At 57.7% G+C, this 19,425-nt stretch overlaps 2 protein-coding genes across 2 annotated transcripts; both read right to left on the reverse strand.

Moving 5' to 3' along the window:
• Positions 1-4,192: 4,192 nt before the first annotated feature.
• On the reverse strand, positions 4,193-12,438 carry CPT1B (carnitine palmitoyltransferase 1B). The gene is made up of 19 exons (XM_032416707.1): positions 11,946-12,438; positions 11,337-11,496; positions 10,799-10,938; positions 10,327-10,504; positions 10,002-10,103; positions 9,679-9,816; positions 9,507-9,584; positions 8,745-8,852; positions 8,586-8,670; positions 7,893-8,088; positions 7,386-7,571; positions 7,193-7,298; positions 6,992-7,108; positions 6,485-6,649; positions 6,272-6,406; positions 6,040-6,192; positions 5,358-5,471; positions 4,824-4,916; positions 4,193-4,684 (listed from the first exon to the last, which is right to left on the reverse strand). The coding sequence occupies exons 2-19, from the start codon at positions 11,475-11,477 to the stop codon at positions 4,601-4,603; spliced, it is 2,319 nt and encodes a 772-aa protein (XP_032272598.1). The 5' UTR covers positions 11,478-11,496; positions 11,946-12,438; the 3' UTR covers positions 4,193-4,600.
• A 153-nt stretch (positions 12,439-12,591) lies between these two features.
• On the reverse strand, positions 12,592-16,133 carry CHKB (choline kinase beta). The gene is made up of 11 exons (XM_032416708.1): positions 15,675-16,133; positions 15,343-15,451; positions 14,965-15,078; positions 14,629-14,762; positions 14,228-14,323; positions 14,005-14,063; positions 13,841-13,922; positions 13,605-13,713; positions 13,358-13,461; positions 13,034-13,115; positions 12,592-12,886 (listed from the first exon to the last, which is right to left on the reverse strand). Exons 1-11 carry the CDS (start codon positions 15,896-15,898, stop codon positions 12,812-12,814), a joined length of 1,188 nt encoding a protein of 395 aa, XP_032272599.1. The 5' UTR covers positions 15,899-16,133; the 3' UTR covers positions 12,592-12,811.
• Positions 16,134-19,425: the final 3,292 nt, after the last annotated feature.

Below are 19,425 nucleotides of genomic sequence, written 5' to 3' on the forward strand. Positions count from 1 at the left end.
GGGGGGGTGGCGAGCGGCCCGCGGCGAGGGGACGGGTGAGGTGGGGATACCGGGTGAAGCGGCGGGCACAGCTCCAGGACGTCGTGGCCCCGGGGGTCAGGGCGCGCAGGGAGGGCCCGGAACCCGTGGCTGGGCCGGCCTCGCTCACCTCCGGCACGGCGTGCGCTCGCGTGGGGATCCGTGGCCCAGCTGTGTGGCGGGGGGCACGCGGCGGGAGCTGGGCACAGCACCCCGCCCCTTTCCGTTACCAGACCCGCCCCCTGGAGATGGCTTCTGGCCCTCATTGGCCAGTCTCCCGGAGCGGAAGGGGCTGGGCCGCAAACACGTGAGTGTGCCGCCCTCTGGCTGCTCCAGAGTCTCGGCCTCGAGGTCTCATTGGCTGGTCTCCAGAGCGCAAGGGGTGGGGTCGCCCCGGCTGGTCTCTCCTGACTGAGCCCCGGCTGAGGTGGCGGGAGAGCCGAATTGAAGGGAGGTCCAGTCGTGGACCTGATCGTTGTGTTCCTCTCCGTGGTTCGTGAGTGCAAGGCCATGCACGCAGGGCCCTGTCCTCCTGACCACTGTGTCCGCAGTGTCCCGGAGAGCACTCGGCCAGCAGGGGCTAGTAAGCATTCGTTCAGTTGGCTCAGTGCCCAGATGTTCTCCGTCTCGACGACGACGAGCTGGCGGACACTGTTACATCTGTGTCACAGGGCAGGAAGCTGAAGCTCCGGGAGGTGGGGCAGGGACCGGAGTACCTGGGCTGCGAGGAGTCCCCGGGCGCGCCGGCCCGCAGGCAGTAGAAGCGCAAATCCCCGAGAGGGGCTGCACGCACCGCGGTGGTCCAGAGGACACCGGAGAGACGGCGCGTGCCTCCGCGGGCCGGTGCAGGCGCTCAGTCTCCAGAGGGCTCCGGGCACCTTGGGAGGGCGGGAAGCAGGGGAGCGACACGGTGACGGGGTCTCTGCGGCTGCTGGAGGGGAGGCGAGCAGGCTGTTTGGCTGAGTGATGTTGGAGATGCGGACCGCCTGGTGGTGGTCGTGCTGGAGGGAAGGACACAAAGTCAAAGCCATTCAGAGGTAGGCTTGACCGGGCTTGGTTACGTGGGAGGTGAGGGAGAAAGGAGTGGGTTGGCGGCCGGAGGGTGATACCACCGGCCGAGATGGGGAGCAGTGGGACAGAAGCCAGGTGGGAAGGTTGGTAACTTCAGTTTGGATTCCGGATAAACTGGATTTTCTCTCAGGGAGTCTGAGTGTTAGCAGACTGATTGCAGAGCAGGAAACACAGCTAGAGTTGAGCCAGACGGTTCTGGGCACAGAGCATCTGCCCATGTATTGAGGCCATGCCCCTTCTGGACCTGGTTCCCTGGCTGTCCGCCCCACCTGTGAGCCACCCTGCATACTTGTACTCATTCCACCCAGAGCTGATTCCTGTTATAGCACCTCAGAAAACCATGAACCAGGAGTAGCTCTGATGGGTAATGAAGGCAGCTGCAGGAAAGACTAGTTTACCAGGATGACAAACAACATAGGATTCCAGGCAAAAGTTTCATCGAAGGCGAAGGCAAGGGTGTGGAAAAGCCTGCTTCCTTTAGGGAATGGAGAGTGTGGTTTGGGCTCAGGAGGGGCGGAGGAGACTCAGAAGGTCGTTTGGGCTGGGATGTGAGGGCCTTGGATACCCTGCCTAGCAGATGGGGTGGGCTGTCTGAAGCGCCTAGCAGAGCCCAGGCCAAGAAGGACAGGCTCTCAGGAAGCCCGAGGATGTCAGTCTGGCCTTCCCATGAAACCAGCTAACTGTTCACCAAATGTTTCCTTTATATCCTTGTCACATAGCCAGACTGCGTTTTCCAGCCTCCCTTGCAATATGAGCCCTGGCTAGTGGATGTGGTGAGAAGTGCTCCGTATCACTACCCGGCCAGATCCTCTCGCTCTCTTCCCCATGTACCTGCTGGATGTTGATGTCCAAGGCAACTGGGACTGACTTGAGGAAGGCAGGGCTTCTGTTCTGTCAGCCTGCCTTTGAATAATGGTATGAGCAGAGTCTCCCTCTCAGCTAGCTGAACAAGAATTAAACTTCTATTGGGTTAAGCCATGAAGATGTCAGGATTTGTGTGTTCTGGCTGCCAGCCTTAACTTGTGCAGATCTGCAAACCCCAGGAGTACAAGTAGCTTATTCAAGTTTTGTGGTTTTTTTTTAAAGATTTTATTTATTTGACAGAGACACAGCGAGAGAGGGAACACAAGCAGGGGGAGTGGGAGAGGGAGAAGCAGGCTTCCCGCAGAGCAGGGAGCCCGATGCGGGGCTCGATCCCAGGACCCTGTGATCATGACCTGAGCCGAAGGCAGATGCTTAACGACTGAGCCACCCAGGCGCCCCAGCTTATTCAGGTTTGATGGGTTGTCACCAGAGGTTTTTACCTTGGGTTAGCATTATGATTTCTCCTCTTACTTATTTTAACCAAGAACAAATCCGATTAAAAAAACAAAACAAAACAAAAAAACCTTTGGATTTCAACATTAACGAAAGACTCTGCTCACTGCTCTCCCAGGGTAGGTTACACCAGTACCCAGAGTGGCAGAGGTCTGTGAAGAGATTTTTGGAAGCCCAAGAAAGCTCTGATATGGAGCATAACATTTTGTGAGCTTAGATTTATAAGCTTCTCACTGAGACTCAAAGGTGGTTAGGAGCCTCTGCCCTGGGAATATCTCATGAGCTCTCTTCAAAGCTGCTATCAGGAGCCTACATCTCCTTAGTTTTCAATTTATCTTTTGAGGAGTTTGAGACATATTCACGAATACTTCCTATAGGCACATCAAACTCAACATTTAAAAATCTCATCATCCAAGCACCCAAAGTAAAAAATGTGAATTATCTTCGATGCCTCCCTATCAGGTTTTTTAGACCTACCTTTGACATTCTTGGTGTCCTGAGTCTCCCTTTGGTAGTTTAAGTCCCGCCATTTCTCCCAAACCCCACCCCCACCACGAGTAGTATGCACAGGTCTTCTTGTTTCTGTCTTCACTGCCCCCTACTTTGTTCTAATGTCATTCTGGTTGGCCAGAATGATCCCATTAAAATTTAGGACAGATTAGATCACCCTCTGCTCACACCTCAATGATTTCTCCCATCATTCAGAGAAGCCAGAGCCTGGCACATGAAGCCCTTGATGCCCCAATCCACCTGTCCCCTCCTGCTGTCCCCCCACTACCTCCATGCCAGCCACAGCCCTTCTGGTACTGTTCCTGCACTGCAGCTGGCACCTCTCACCTGGAAGCTCTGGCCCTGGCTGTCCACTCTGCCAGGGATGTGCTGCCCTTGCACCCTCACTTCCTTTGGGTCTGAGTCAGATGGCCCTGCTCAGGAAGGCCTGCCTTCCCAACCCTGTCTGAAATTGCCACCCACCCCTCCATTGCTCCCTCCCCTTACTTTTCCCCTTAGCACTTATTACCATCTGCCTTACTATATAATTTACTCATTCTTCTTGCTTAATGCCTGTCTCTCCACTAGACTCTAAGCCCCAGAGGAAGGGACTGTTTGGGCCAGTTTTATTCACTGCTGTATCCCAGTGCCTAGCAACTATAGCCCTCAATAAGTACTAAGTGAATTATTCGAAAAGCCTCCTGGTTTCCGTGCCAGACACTCCATCCCCTGATCCATGCCTGTTTCGCCCAATCATGAATTCCACATGGCAGGTGCCTTGTTCACCACTGAATCCCCAGCACAGAGCCAAGTAGATGGTGGGTGCTCAATCAACAGTGGTCCATAAGAGAAGGCCCAGGACTGTATCGAATTTATTCCTGGGTTCTTAGCAACAAGCAGAGTGCCGAGATCTAGATTCCTTCTAGCATGCTAATTAGCAATAGTAATTAAGTGCCTACTTATACTTTCCATAAACATTTTTTGTTTACTTTTAATGTTATTTTAATGTAAAAAGTCAACCTGAGGGAAGGAGCATGTGTAGCTCCAGATTATACTGTGTGCCCTATCACAGACATGACCACCTGGCACGCTGACTGCGGGCCTGGGATTGCAGCCCTTCCCTACGGCCAGGAGGAGGCCGTGGGCCTCCACAGGGCGGTGCTCCAGCCCAGAGGCGTGCAGAGGGCATGACCGTTCATGGAGACGGCAGCTGGGCCCCACTCTCTGGCAGACAAACAGAAGTGGCCCCAGGGAACAGGTGAAGGTTCTGAAGCAAGAATTTATTCCAAGTGGGTGTGGACAGTGGTGACCTCAGGAGAGACATGCATTTCAAAGTAGGTCACAAGCCTCTCAGTCTCCCAGCCCCATCTCCTCCCCCTGCTACCTCTCTGGTCTGAGCTTGGGCAGGGGAGGGCCTCCTAGTTCCCAAACAAAACAAAGGTACCTAAGAGCTAAGAGAGAATTACAGAGGCTTATTTTTATTAGTATCTAGCAAGAAAAAAAAATCAAAATTCCCTCCCTGCTCCAACCCCCCTTCCACCACCTGGGCCCTCAGGGAGCAGCATCTGCCTGTGGAGTGCCTGCTGCCAGAGCTGTCCTTGGAGCCTGGACACCTGCGCGTGGTCACCCCCGTGCCTGCGAGCCGACCACAGGCCCCTTCCTCCACGATGTGGACATGAGAGGGCAGCTGGCATTTCTCCAGCCCTCAGCTGTCAGCCTTGGGGACTTGGAAAAGATCAGCGATGTCCAGCAGAGCTTGGCGGATGTGGTTCCCAAAGCGCTGGGCATTCTGTGGGAGCCGAGAGCTCAGACCAACGCTTCAGGTGAGCCCCTGTCCCCCTCCCCACAACCAAGGACTCTTCCCCAGCCAGACAGGGCCCCAGGTGGCACCCCCTCCTCAGGCCTGAGCAGGAGCAGGAGAGACTCACTGTCTCTGAGCTTGAGAACTTGCTGGAGATGTGGAAGAAGATGGTGTTCTCGCCCGCGATCATGTAGGAAACCCCATAGCCATCATCTGCCACCTGAGGGCAGCACGAGGGGTAAAGAAGAAGTAAACCAAACCTTGCAGATCTGAAAGCCAAGCTGATGTCATGCTTGCTGTTCCCACAAGATTCCCAGGAAGGGGCCCCACCCCAGATGCTGCATTTTCCCTGAGGTCCGGAACATTTCCAGGCAACAGCGTGAAAACCAAGGGGCTCTGTCCACTGCAGATCCAGACACTACCAGGGATCCAGGATATTGTGGTTCTCTCAGGAGGCTCAAGCTCACTGCCCCTCTCCAGGGAGTGTCTTTAGCTCCTTGAGACACCTGTCTCTGTGGGTCGATAGCTACCCATTCTGTTTCCACGCAGGGCAAGCCCAGGGCTGTGCTCCCACCCCTGGTCTGACTTCAGGGCTCTGTACTCCCCACTGAGACCCCTGGGGCCCAGTCCTGCTCATCCATCCCCTTTCAAGGGGGCTTACCGGGCCAAAGCCACCACCGGCAGCCAGGTGATTGGGGTACTTGTCTGGCTCAAACATACGGATCTGGAATTGAGCAATCTGGCTGGTGGAGAGGCGCCAGGGTTCTGAGAGCACCTGCAACAGGGAGATCACAGCAGTGAGACACCAGGCATGACATGCCATGCACTCAGCCCTCACCTGCTGACAAGTGGTGCCTGGGCACCAGCATGAGCAGGTGCGCGAACTTCCAGACTGCTGCCACACGGCCTCCGGTCTGTTCTCACCATGACAGCATCTGCACAAAACCCTTGAGGCCCATGTGACCTAACTGTCCCCAAGGCCTCCTCTCCTACCAGCCTGTCCCTGCCTGGGCTCTGCTCCCTCCCCTCCTGCTGCTGCACCTTGTCCACCCACGCTCCGGCCTCAGCGCCGGGCTAGGGGTTCCCTCTGTCTGGACCCTCTGCCCATCCTGATCCTGCAGCTTCTTCGCTTTTCTCAGAGTGCCGTCACCACCTGACAGCCACGTGTTTGTCTGTCCACCCTCATGAGAACCACCAGCTCCGCGAGGGAAGACTCCTACTCAGAAGCAGGACCACAGGCCTGGACGGGGTGTGGAGTGGGACAGCTGGCCAGACAGAGGACAGGCCACGCCCCCTCAGGAGAGGGCATGGGGACAGAAGACACACCCGCCAACAATGCTGACCTCAGCCAGGAAGGGGGAGCTGACCCCCAGGTACTTGGAGACCAGGTAAAGGCAGAAGAGGTGCCTGTCTATCCCAGCCCCCGTCATGGCCAGACGGTACATGTTCTGGTGTTTCTTTGAAGCCTTCCGGAAGAGATCTTGGAGGTCTGCTTTCTGGGGAGCAGAAGTGGAGCGGTGAAGAGTAGCCCTGCTCCTCAAGGTGGGCAGGAGGTGGAGGGTGTGGGGGGCTCACCATGTGGGACCCCTCCACCATGGCCTGAACAAAGGCCGTGGACTCGCTGGTACAGGAACGCACGGTCTCAGTCCGTCCCTCCCGGAACATCCTGGTCATGGAGGCTTCATAGGTCAAGCAGAACTTGCCCCTGTCCTGAGGAGCACAGAGGGTTGAATCTGGCACGTGGGGCTGGTGCCACCCTGCCCCTCAGCAGCCTAGCAGGGCCCCTACCCGGAAGTGGGCCAGCTGCAGGGCAATCTGCACGAAGGCGTCTGGGCTGGTCCGACACTTCTTGATGAGGCCTTTGCCAAACGGCAAGAACTGGAAGCAGTACAGCTCCACGTCGTCTGCCAGTGCCATGGCCACCCGGTAGGAGCTCTCGATGACTGTCCGGCACTGCCAAGATATGGAAAGGTCAGCTGGGGGCAGAGCTCTCCAAGCAGCGAGGCTGGGCGGGTCTCAGTAAGCCTTCAACATCTTCAGACACAGAGGACAACCTGAGGGGCCTCAGCCCCCAGAGGCCACGCTGGGCTTTGTGGAAAGAGGGAGGCATGAACGGGTGCTCCATGGACGAGTCTCACACCTCACGTCTTTCACTAACCACTCGATGGTCCCAGGATCTCTGTTCTCACCGTGGCCTCTCTGGACTCTGAGAAGCTCCTGTCCCTTCCCCCTGAGAGCATCCCAGGTACTTGCCAGTCTTGCATGCCCATCCCTGTCCCCTCTTGGCCTGCACACCTGCTCAGGAATGTCCCACTGCAGCCGCTGGGGAGCTGCAAGCATGGGGTTCGGTTTGCCCAGGCAGTGCCCGGTCTCCGTGTAGCCCAGGTGGAAGGTTTCAGTGCCCAGGACAAACTGCAGGGAGAAGATCAGGCTGAGAAGCCACCCTCGTGCCCCGCACCCAGCCTGCCTTGCAGGACCCCACTCAGGGCCCATTACCTCCCAGAGGTGCCCTATGATAGGGGCGTCTGCCCACGCGTGTTCTGTGTTGAGGCCCAGCTGGCCATTCTTGAAGGCGATGACAGTGAAAGACTTGTCGAACCACCTGCAGGAACGGAGGCAGGAGATGCAGGGAGGGCGTCAAGGCGGGTGGAGGAGCGGGGGGACCTGCCGCGGGGCTGGGGCGCCACACCTGTTGTAGCAGTTGCCGTGTAGCAGGGCCTTGCCGTAGAGGCTGAGGCTGGCCTCGTCTTCGGGGTCGTAGTGGTGAGACTCCTCGTCCAGGGCCACAAAGAAAGCAGCACGCTCGATGGCATCCAGAGCAGCCTTGTTCTTGCCAGAGCTGAAGAAGGCCTGGCGTGCCTGTGCCCACTCCACTCTGGGGGCACAAGGGCAGGGTGAGCGTGGACTCACTGTGGGCGGGGGCGGAGGACACCTCCCAGGACCCGGCAGGGCCCAGAGCTGGGGGTCCCAGGCTGTCCTGGCAGGTGTCCCGGTCCTCCACACACTCCCACCCAGCCCCCACCCAGTCAGACGTGGCTAGATGCGCGGTCTGCCATTGACCACAGTCCCCCTCGCTACCGAGGGGGCTTGGGCAGAGGATGCCATGCCAGCACGCTCTTCCCTCACTCATGCCTCTGGCCCCAAGTTCCAGGGTGGCATGCAGGGCCGAGCTCCTCTCCTCGTGGGGCTCTGGTACCTTCCCCCTGCAGTGAGGGCAGCCAGCTTCTCCTCCCCAGGCTGAGGTGGGGAGGGGTCATCCAGGATCCTCTGGAACTGCATCTCCAGGTCGCAAGGCTTGAGCAGCTGGGAGCCCTCGTAGAGCCACACCTTGAAGAAGCGGCCCTTGTGGTAGACAGCCACGTGCCTGCTGTCGGAGAGGTGCTGCAGCAGGTCTGGGACAGAAGCCGGGGAGGGCTGAGGCAGGGCACACCTCCCTGCTCCCACTCCACCCCAACAGCCCCATGAAGCACTGCACAGAAGAGGAAGCTGAAGCTCTAGAAATTACACACACTGGCCCAGCGTCAGAAACCAGGCCCTCTGCAAGCAGCTCCCCCTGCTCTACAGGCCCATGAAGGGCTCCTGGTAAGCTCCATCCCTCCTGCTACTCCTTACTCAGACTAGCTTCCCCTGCCCTGGAAGGCCCGGAGAGCAGGCGCTCCGTTCCGGGCCCCACAGAGTCCCAGCACCAGCATCGTGCCTGTGAACAGGAGGTGTCTGGTGTTGGTCACAAACCAAATACTTTTCCCCATTACGTGACCCTGAGATGCCCAGGACGCTTGGTGACGGGCGAGGAGATAGGAGGGTGCCTGGCCATGGCAGGCCCAGAGCTGGGAGGGAGGGGCCTCCGTCCTGACGGCCCCAGCACGGGCACCTGGCTGTGGCCCAGTACCTGACTCCTTGCCTGGGATCCGAGTAGTGTTGAACATCCTCTCCATCTGGTAGGAGCACATGGGTACAATGCCCAGGGCCATCACCTGGGAGGAAGGCACAGCATGGCTCAGACTCGGGCCTCCTCTCCTTGTTGTGCCCTCAACCCCACACAACTCACAGGCTTGATATCTTCACGGTCCAGTTTACGGCGATACATGATCATAGCGTGGACGATGTTTCCCAGGCGGGCTGCCTGTATATTTGTATTCTTGACGAGCACAAATTCCTGCAGAGAGAGAGCAGAGCCTGCACGTGGCGTGACAGACATGCAATGCCTCCCTGTCCTGGTGTCACCTGGTCTCCCTGCCTGAGGACCTGAGGGGTCCTGACCCCTTTCCCCAGTCCCTCCTGCACACACGGTCAGGGTGCACTGCCAGAGATGAAATGCGTAACTGATCACGTCATGCCCCTGCCCGGCTTGAATCTTTGGAGTTGTTTTCTCATAACCTACTTTATTTGTTTGTGTTTTGTTTATTTTGCATTGAGAAAGGAGTTCCCACAACTGAAAAACAGTTTAAAACCTCCGACACGGACAAGTTGTACGTAAGTAGTTGGCTGGACAGCTTTGTGGAGGAAAGAACTTTGGCACATGACTTGGAATGTGTTTTGGACAGTGGGAGAGGAGGAGCATGCTGTGTAGACCTGTGACTGCGCAGAGGCATGTGCTGGGAGCGGGAGAAGGGCTGGTCATGTGGGTTAGGGGCTGACAGTGACCTGGGCTGGGCAGGGCAGTGAACCCGGGGGACTCTGAGAGTGACAGTGTCAGGCTGTGGGACTACTGGATTCTCCAGATCCTCAGTACCCCTGCTGCCCTGAAGCTGCTTCCTGACCGTTCTTCCAGGATCTCCCCCATCTTCCCAGCCCCCAGGCCCGCTCGCACCATGACGTAGTAGTTGCTGTTCACCATGAGGGGCGCCCTGCTCCGCAGGTACACGTACTCTTCCCACCAGTCACTCACCTGCGGGAAGGGAGGAGTTAGGGCTGGGGCAGAGGGCAGGGGACAGATGCCCCTGACACAAGGGGGCTAAGGGTAAGCCCAGGAGGGGACTCACATAGTTAGTTGCCCACCATGACTTGAGGACCAGGTACTTCTGCAGCCTGGGGGCAGTCTTGTCCTGGAATTCCTTGGCCAGTGTCTCCATTCGGTAGTATTCCTCATCATCCATCAAGGGCCGCACAGATTCCAGGTACTGTCCAGCCAAGTCATTGTCAGTGTGGGGGCCAAACAGCAATGACTACCTCTGTCCTGACCCTCTGCCAACCCAGCCCCATTGCTCTCAACCCCGCTCTTTGCAAGGGACAGTCCCTTATTCTGGAGAAGTCCTCTGAGTCCAGCCTAGCCTGCCCAACTGGGATGTCTGATTCAGGCCCTTACCCGCTGAATTGTGGCCGGCACGCTGGGCACGGGAAGCTTGGGCAGGGATGTCTGGAAGCTGTAGAGCATGGGCCGCCGGCTGGACAGGAGGCGGACACAGATCTGGGCACACAGAGCAGAGAATGTTTCTGGTGAGAACCAGGGGAAATAATGGAAACAAGTCGCAAACAGTTGAGGAGCTGGGCCCCCGACCCTCAGAACCAAGACAACCCTATGCACCAGGCACCAGTGCCCTGCCTGCCTCCCCCCTCTAGCTTAGAACCCAAAATGAGGCCCCTGGAGTCTCAAACCAGATGCCTGAACCCGTCCACTGGCTTCTGCTCACAGCCCAGACTTTGGTGAAGTGGCTGGTCCGGCCATGCATCTCAAACATCCAACCATGGTAGGAAAGAAGCAGTTTCAGGGTTTGGCGGAAGAAGAAGATGCCCATCATCCAGACCCCCGTGGAGAAGATGGCCATGCTGAGAAGTGCCCGGGTCTGTGGGGTCCAGTAGGGGCCACATCTGTCAGAGAAGGGACAGGGCTGCAGGGGGTTCACTTGGGGTCTGCCTCAGGGAAATTCTGACTGCAGTTTTGATGGTTGTGAACCAGCTTGGGGGAGGCGTGGATGAACATTCCTGGGCACACTCATGTCTGAATGCATTACTACCAACTTACAAAATGTGGGACTCAGATGATGGTGGCCCCCAGGGAGGGCTGCCCCTAGGACCTCCAATGGCTATTATCCTGTATGTGCCCAGCTCAGGAACCCTGGCCTTGGAGCCTGCCCAGCCCTCTCTGGTAGCCCTGCTTCTTACCCCTCAGGGAGGCATTTCTGGATATAGCAGACCAGCCCCATGGAGATGTCCATCTTGCAGTAGGAAGAACCCACTGTTGCCATGACGACGACCAGCCAGCTGGTGGGGCTGCCAGGGTACACACCCCTAAGGATGCCATTCTGTGGGGCAGAAAGAGGCACACTTACAGCAGGAGTGACGGTCGTGAGCAGGCACCTGTGAGGTCCTGGTCTTTGCCTGGGAGGCCTTCTCCCTCCCTCACCTGCTGTGCTCTTGTTCCTCCTTCTGTCTGGTCTTCCCCTCCTCCCCAATCCCGTCCCTGCAGCCCCCACTTGCTCACTGGGTCCCACTGCTACTCCTTGCACGCCCTTCTCTCCTCCGCACCTTGAGCACCCCTCTGGTTTCTGCCCTGCTAGGGCCGGTCACCCAGCCGAACTGCCAGCCAAGGTGGGGTTGGGAGGTCTTGACCATGGGGCAGCCGCTGACACCTGGCCTCTGCCTCGGGCAGACTCTATTCTGCACCTGCTGGGAGGAGGAAGCCAGAACCACCTGCGCCCACCTTGATGCGAATCAGGCGTTTCTTCCAGGAGTTGATCCCGGACAGGTAGATGTGTTTCAGGGCCTCCCGACTGAGCCGGAAGTCGACGCCATCTGGGGTCACCGTGAACTGGAAGGCCACGGCCTGGTGCGCTTCCGCCATCCTGGAGGTTGGCCGTCACCTGGGAGGGGGCAGGAGGGTGCGCGGGCGGGCTCAGGCTGGCCCCATCCCCGGCCGCCCTCAGCGCGGAGGCCCCCGCGCCCCGGCCAGGCCGCGCACCCGCCTGCACCCGCGCCGCGCTAGCGGCCGCCCCCGGCCCTCCTCCCGCTTCGGGCCCGGCCCAGCAGCCTGACCAACGGCCGCCGAACTCTCGCGCCCGCGTTGCGGGTGGGCTTCGCCACAGTGGTGCAGCGGTCGGGAAGGGGGTCGAGCCGGGAAATCTTCGGGAGCCCGGAGGACAGTGAAGGGCTGCCTCCGGGTGGGGGGAGACGCGTCTCGGGAAGCGGAGTTGGTCCGGAGCGAGGCGGACAGCCCTGACTGCGAGGGACCCCGCGCCGCCCTCGCCCCCTGCTCTGGTCTCGGCCTCTGAGCCCGACGGGGGGGCCCTATGCTGTCCCCCACTCCACTCACGGCTTGGCGCTCCTGTCCGCGTGTGGGGCCAGTCGCTCTGGCCCGTGTCCCCATGTCCTTCAGGCCTGGCCATCCCCGCCCCGCCCTCACCGGGAACCTGACACCCACTCCCAAATTTGGGTTGAGAAAACAGATGTGGGGCGGCAACCAGAATCTCGTCCTCTCTGTGGTGGGAATCAGGAGTGGGGGCGGGCCGGGTTTCTGCAAGCTGAGATTGCTCAGAGGTCTGGGAACTTGGGGGGGCCCAAAGGGTCTCACGTGAGGATGGTAGCATTAGAACTAAAAATAGCTGAATGTAGGGAAAAGGTCATCAGAGAGTCAGCTGTGCTGCCTGTCCCCTGATCTCCAGTGCTCAGGGTTGGGCAGCCTCATCCCAGTGCCCTCTTTGTACCCCCATTACTCCCCAGCCCCGCACCCAAATCCTTCCAGTGTGTATCACTTCTAAGCTGGGGCCAGGGAGGGTGAGGGCAGGGGACTTCAACTTGCAGAGTGGACCCTTAACCACTCTCTCATGCCCAGAGCACCAAATAGCCATGCTTTTCAGAAGGGGACAATGAGGCTCAGAGCGGTGGTCACTTTGTCAATCTGTGTGCATTCCCTGGTTGGTACTTTCTTTTTTTTGTTGGTACTTTCTGCCGCAGAGCTAGGACAGGGTGTGAAGGAGGAAGCTTGTTTATTGTCTTCAGGTACACAGCCGAGGGGCTCTCTCCCACCATCTCCCTGCTGTGGGGAGAGGTCAGCATCCTCAACCCCAGGTTCACTCCAGAGCTCAGCCCAGTCCCCAGAGCCTCCTGCTCTTTGCCCCTCCCTCCAAGGTCCTGCCCTGGAGGCTCCAGGAGCAATCTGAGGAGTTGGGGGCTGGAGAGTCAAGATGAGAGGTGGAAGCTGCTCAGCTGTCCTTTCTGCTGGAAGTAAAACTGGAACCGTGACTGGGCATACTCCTAGGGAAGGAAACCCATCCCACAAACCTGTGAGAAGGCTTAGGACTAGCACCCGCCTCTCCCCCAGCCCCAAGTCTGCCCACAGATTTCCTGGAGAACCCTGCTGCTCCCCTCCTCCCACCTAACTCACCCATCTGGGTTACTTACCAAGTAACCAAATTCTATGGTGGACATAGACGCCTGGAGGATAGACCAGAGACCCCAAAAGAAATGGGATGCCAGAGCATATCTATGGAGAGCAGGAAAAACAGAGGGGTTCAGAGCACACTTTGGGTTACCTGGATCCCATCCCTGAGGCTGGTCAAGCCCCAAAGCTCAAACTTCTCCCCCACTGCCTTAACTCCAACCCTGTCCTGACTCTTCCCACTCTCTGCCCCCAGCTGCAGTCCCAGAAGTTGGCCTGACTGCCTCTTCCTCAGCCCCCTTTCCTCTGCATCCTGCTCTGCCGCTGCCCCACCCATCTTTCCTCACCGATTAGCCTCTACCAGCAAATCTTCTTCCAGTTTCCTCTGCTCCTCTTGGGAGATGGTTTCACCTTTCTTGACCTCTGCCAGGTAATGTCGAATAAAATGGAGCTGAGATTGACAGATGAGAGTCAGGAAATGGGGAGACTGTGGAGCATTTCCCAGTGAACACCCTTTCTCACCATTCTTTCCAGACCTCACCTTCCTCCTCCCTCACAGGCCAGGTGCTGCTCCCCAGCCTCCGGTCCACATACCTGCTGCCCCCGGGTGGGGTAGTCTGCAGGCTGCGCTTTGTAGAAAGGCCACTCCTCGTGAGTATAATCATAAACCCACTCACAAAAATGGTTCCCAATGTCAAAGCCCCTGGGGGAATAAGGTGGACACTCAGTCCCCAAATACCCTGGGCAGCTGGGATGCAGAGAGGAAGGCCTAGTCTGTTTTCCAGGCTGCTGTGGGAACAGACCCATGGAGGCCATCCTCTTACCCTCACCTGTAGTTGTAACTACTGTACTCGAAGTCGACCAGCATGAGTCTGTCGGTGTTTTCTGGCTCTGAGAGCAACAAGATGTTCCCTGGGAGGATGGGGTGGAGTTGTGGTCACTCCAGGGCCCTCTGGCCCCCCTTACCTTAGGAGATGCCGATGCTTTCTCCTACCTTCCTGGATGTCATTGTGACAGAAGACCACTGGTGATGGGGTAGAGTCTAGCAATTTCCTGCAGGGGAACAGGGGGCATGGGTCCTGAGCAGGAGTGACTAGAGGGTCAGTCACCTGTGGGCCAGGCCCTGATCCCAGCCCTCAGTAAATCCTGGGGAGGTACCCCAGTAGGTGCCTGGCACTGGTTCCTGTGTTCTGTTCTCCCGCCCTGCCTGCCCTCACCTGAGGTTGCCCATCTCATCCTTCAGGCTGTACGTCTCCAGCAGGTTCATCTGGGGGAGGCCAGTGGGGGGCAGGTCCTGGATCTGCTTTAGGTACCTGAAGCCCAAAGAATAAGATATGCTCCCTCTGTTATCCCTTCCTACCTCCTATTTCCCCAGGCCAGGCTGTCCTACCCGTTTTCCTGTCACTGTAGGACTTATCTGGCAGATTTTTCTGACTTGTCTGCCTTATTTGGAAGCCTGTTCTGTGTGAGAGTCCCATGCTAGACACTGGGACACCTGATCCACTCAGCTGGAGGACTGGACAGTCATGGACACACTCAGCTGCAGCCCAGTATAGTAACTGCCAGCATTAGGGTTCAGAACAGGTGTGCAGGAGCCCCGAGAAGGCTCCTGACTCACCGTTCCATGGTCCCAAACAGCCAGTGGGGCTCCTTAGTGAACGGCATCTCCATGCCATGGAACCGGGCCATCTTCGTGGCGATTTCTGCTGACAGCACCGGCTCTCGAAGCTCACAGGTTTTCAGTGGCCGGCTCTGCACCCAGGAACCTATCAGGGTGGTGAGGGGGCTGGGGCAGGAGGGGGAAGGGGTGGGGAATGGGGGTGGGGGAGGAAGTCAGGGTCTTGGGGAAAATGCCCTACCTGGGGTAAGGGACATGAGGGCAGACACTGGAAAGGGGGACAGGGTTGGGGGCAGGAGGTGCTTCGGGAAGGTCAGGGCCGGGCTGGGCTCGTACTGGGATGTACTGTTCCAGCCGGCCCTCTGGAAAGACTCCATAGAGCTGGGGCCCCAGCGACCGCTCTGCCAGGATGGCGAACATCACACTTTCCAGGACCAAGGAATCCACGCCCTGAAGGAAGATGGACAACCAAGGGGGCAGTCACGAGGGGCCAGAGGAAAACACGGAAGGGTCTGCTTTCTCCTCCCAGCAACACCCCCCCTTCTTGCTCCATTGCCTGGAGACGCCAGAGCCAGGCTCTAGTAGGAGGATTTACAAGTTACTTGGCCCCGGGGCCTCCGTGTCCTCAGCTGCGCAGTGGGGAGAATCCCACCTGCCACGCTCGCTGACAGGTGCTGAAGCCAGGGGCCGCTGCGGCCCTCGCTCCCTCCTCACCTGCAGGATGGCCCCGTACAGCCGCAGCAGCACCTCCCGGGGCTCCTTGCCAACGCTGGGCAGGTGGTCCGGCAGCGAGCAGCGGAACAGCAGGTTACTGAGGCCTCCGCTGCAGACCCACACCAGGGTGCGCTCAGCCCGCGGCCGGCTGCACCTGTCCCCGTCCCCCCCGGTCGCCCCCAACGTCCGCTCCGGGCCAGGCCGGCCCCGCCCCTGCCCCCCTGCCCCCAGCCCCGCACGCGCCGGGGCCGCAGCAACGCGGGGTCCCCAGGGCCCGAGCTCGAACCCTGACCCCGGCGCTGGCTCAGGAGAGCGGACCCCTGACCTCCCACCTCACAGGGTCAACCCTCAGCTCCTCGGGCCGCACTCGGCGCCAGGCCCCGCCCAAGTACTCCCGGCAGCACTGGTAGGCTCGGCGCTCGGCGTCACGCGACAGCGACGAGCCGCGCCGCCTGTTCGGGGCCGCGTCCGGGCACTGAGACTGCTGCAAGCTGTCCTTGGCCAGCCGGTCGCCGACAGCCCCGCCTCCGGCCACAGCTGTCCCCTCGGCAGCCATGGCGCCGGCTGGGCCAAGCCCAACGTCCAGGCGCGCTCAGGCCCCTTCGGGCGGACTCGGCTCCTTCCGGCTGAGCTCGGGTCGCTTCCGGCCAGCCTGCTCTTCTCCGGTCATACTCGGGTCTCTCCGGCTCTTTTCGGCCTTTTGCGGCGCCGCTCGGCTCTCTCCGTGACCCTGGTCGGGTGCCCTTTCCGAAGGCCAAATTCTGCGCGTCTCCGCCGTGTCCCGCCCCTACTCGGGGCGAACACCAATGACCTCTCTCTATGGGCGGGGCCGCTCCAAAGACAGGCAGCTGTGAGGGGACCACGTGGGCCAACCAGAAGCGTCGAGAGCCGGTGGGCGCGCTGCCCTGGGGCGTGTCTCGAAGGCGGGTCACGTGGGTGGGGTGGTGCGTCCGCCGGCGGTCGGAGAACTGTCCTGCGGGCGGGAGAGGGGCGGGCGGGTGCTTGAGGGCAGGTGTTCCCCGGAAGGTGCGGGGGAGGAGAGATGGACCTTCGCGGGGCTCGGGGAGCGCACGGCGCAGCGCAGGCGGCGGCCCCCGCGGCGGCCCCTCAGTGGACAGATCTGCCCCCCCGCCCGCCGCCAGTCCCGGGGGCAGTCGAGCAAGGAAGAGAGCCACTGAGTGAGTGTGGGTCACACCTGGAGGAGGAGAGTGTGTGACTCACCACCAGGGAGTAGAGAATGTACTAAATAAGTAAACATTTGCTGATGAGTGAATGAGAATTTGGGGCCCCTGGGACAATTCCGATGACTCCAAGTGCCTTAAATCCCTGATCACCGCTGAGGCTCTCGTGTTAGTTGAAGCGCACCTCTGAGAGAAAGCCCTTGTTGCCCTGTTTGCAATTAATGTCTCCACGCCCCACTCCACTACCCTTCTGCCTCCAGATCTAGACCAGGTAGAAAATCAAACCCAGGAGAAGGCTCACCTTGGAGCAGACGTCTCCTTGGCCCACCTGGGCAGTTTGAAGACCGATCAGACTCACCCCACCTTGATGGAGTCCCACCTTAAGTACATACCTCCTGCAACCAGAAGAGACGGGAGTGGCAACCAGAAAGACTTGACCCCCAGGGATCTGGGGCAGTGCTTGCTGGACCACCGTGTTCTTGGGGTGAAACAGATGGGCAGCTGACTGGAGTGTTGTTTGATTTGAATAACCAGAAAGAAATGAAGAATTTGTGATCAGAAGGCAAATGTCAGTTGCTGCAGTGGAAGATCATGATCCCTCACTCTGTTTAAATCTGAGCCAGTTCTGAGACCCGGAGCCCACTGTTTGAAAGGGGGGCTTGGTCCTTCAAGGAAGGATCCTCCAGTGCCACCATAAGTATATGAAAAAAAATAGTCCTCCCGTCCTTCCCCTGACAGACCTAGAGCTGCTTAACAACTGACTTTAGAAAGGGACTATCCAGACCTTTCATGGGCTCTTAGAAACAGGATCTGAGACACTTGTGCCAAGGTACCTGAGACATCATGAGCCCCTGGTTAGAGTCGGGACTGTGGAGTCAGCTGATAAATGGAATCCTGGCCCGAGTCCTGGGGCTACCTTTTTGGTCCCAGGGCATACTTGGGATGATTATACCTAGCAGTGAGCAGATCCTGACGCCTGACCTGTGGAATATGCATCATGGTAGGAAGAGCACAGTGGGAACCCCTGAAACTACCCCCACACCACCTACCCCTCTAGGATAGTAAGTCGGAAGCAATGCTGCATTCCTGGTGGAATTGCAGAGGTTGTGTCACTCTCAAAGACATAAAGTGGTGGTCCCCATTACATCTTCAGTTCACCTGAATGGTCCCTGCAAAATCCAGATGGATCCAAGTAAAGGGTGGTGAGCCACCACCAACTTAGCCAAGTAGTGTCCCCAGTCACAGTAGCTGTATTAGTTGAGATATTTTTACTGGAACCAATCAATTCACCTCTGGCACCTGATAACGCAATTATCGATTTGGTGAACATTCTTTTCAATTTCCAGTAGCAGAGAGTAAATTCCCAAAAGCAGTTCACATTTTTATGGGAAGAACAGCCAAACATATCCATTATCTCACTTCAAGGTGGTTTTAACTTTCCTGCTCTCTGTCACAATTTAATCCATTGAGCTCTTGATCATCCAGACTTCCACATAACACTGATCACATCATGCTGGTTGGACATGGCGAAGAAGGAAGTGACAAGTGCTCTGCCCTTGATAAGACAGTGCAGATCAGAGGATGAGAGGGAACTCGTCAGTAGTCATGGAGCCTGTCATCAGTGAAGTTTTCAGGGTGCACTGTAGGGCAATATGACGATAAGTTGTTGCATCTTGCTCCTTATCACAAAGAAGGAGGCATAGCACCTGATGTACCTCTGGACGTTGGAGTCAGCACACTTGGGAAAACTGTTCTGACCCATTTATTGAGTGACTTGGAAGACTGCCAGTTTTGAGTGGTGCCCAAAGCAGGGGAGGCCCCCTGTAGACCCAGAGTGGAGGATGGGTTCCCCTGCCACTTAGCAGAACCAGTGGGTTAGGGTTGGCCTTATCTGGGGTAAATAGGGATTCTGTATGACACCTTTGGCAAGCTCCCACAGATTTGCAGTGCACACTCTGAGGGTTTTGAAGCAAAACCATGCCTGCTGCAGTGGAGAACTACTCCCCAGTTGAAAGCAGCTTCTGGCATACTGCTGGACTCAAGTAGAGACTTAGTGCCTGATTACGGGGCACCAGATGACCATGTGACCACATCTGCCTGTCCTGAGCTAGATACTGACAGATCCATGAAGTCAACAGGTTACGCAGGCTCAGTAGCAATTCACTGCACAGTGAAAAAGAGTTGGATCCAAGCTTGTCCGGAGAGCACCAGTCATTTACAGGAAGAGGTGGCTGTGGCCCCCATGTCTCCTACCTTGTTGCACCGATGCCTCTTTCTTAAGACACAGGAAGAAAAATTCAGATCTGGTTCAAGGGTAGGTCGACTTGACATGTTGATATGAGCTTAAAATGAATCACTGCTGAACTACAGTCCCTTTCAGAGTGGCTCTAAAGGAAAGTAATGAGAGGAAATCCTCCAGAGGGCAGAGCTTTGAGCAGTACCCTTGGATATCCACTTTGTAGGGACAGAGTTGCGGCCTAAGGATCTGAGTGGTGACAGATGTCTTGCTGGCTGGCCAGGGACCTGGAAAGAGCAAGGGGGGAATACTGGAGACAAGTCTGGGAAAAAAGATGAGCCTATGGAAGACATCACAAATGTGTGCATCTTTGTGTCTCATGTTAATACCCACTGCAGAGGGGTCGCTGAATGACAAAGTGGATGGACAGATGTCAGCCAGCTTCTGTCCTTGACTACCCCTGTGCTTGTATGGTGAGCCCATGAATGGAGTTGCCACGGTGGCAGGAGTGCTGGTTATGTCCACTAATGTGGACACTCTCTTATCAAGGCTTGTCTCATTATTACTGTGGCTGAATTTCTGACCTCTTAGTAGCCAAGATCAATGCTGAGCTCTGATATGGCACCATCCCTAGGTGACTCAGTGACAAGTTGGTTTCAGCAGATC

Source organism: Phoca vitulina, unplaced genomic scaffold (assembly GCF_004348235.1).
Source record: "Phoca vitulina isolate PV1807 unplaced genomic scaffold, GSC_HSeal_1.0 scaffold19, whole genome shotgun sequence".
NCBI lineage: Eukaryota > Metazoa > Chordata > Mammalia > Carnivora > Phocidae > Phoca > Phoca vitulina.

Coding starts and splice junctions, on each gene's coding strand:
- CPT1B (XM_032416707.1), bottom strand. CDS start 11,477: ATGGCGGAAGCGCACCAGGCCGTGGCCTTCCAGTTCACGGTGACCCCA. Junction 7,109..7,192: donor TCATAGGGCACCTCTGGGAG/GTAATGGGCCCT, acceptor TTCTCCCTGCAG/TTTGTCCTGGGCACTGAAAC. Junction 4,685..4,823: donor AGTTCTCAAGCTCAGAGACA/GTGAGTCTCTCC, acceptor CGGCTCCCACAG/AATGCCCAGCGCTTTGGGAA.
- CHKB (XM_032416708.1), bottom strand. CDS start 15,898: ATGGCTGCCGAGGGGACAGCTGTGGCCGGAGGCGGGGCTGTCGGCGAC. Junction 14,064..14,227: donor GATGAGATGGGCAACCTCAG/GTGAGGGCAGGC, acceptor GTTCCCCTGCAG/GAAATTGCTAGACTCTACCC. Junction 13,462..13,604: donor ACCCCACCCGGGGGCAGCAG/GTATGTGGACCG, acceptor TGTCAATCTCAG/CTCCATTTTATTCGACATTA.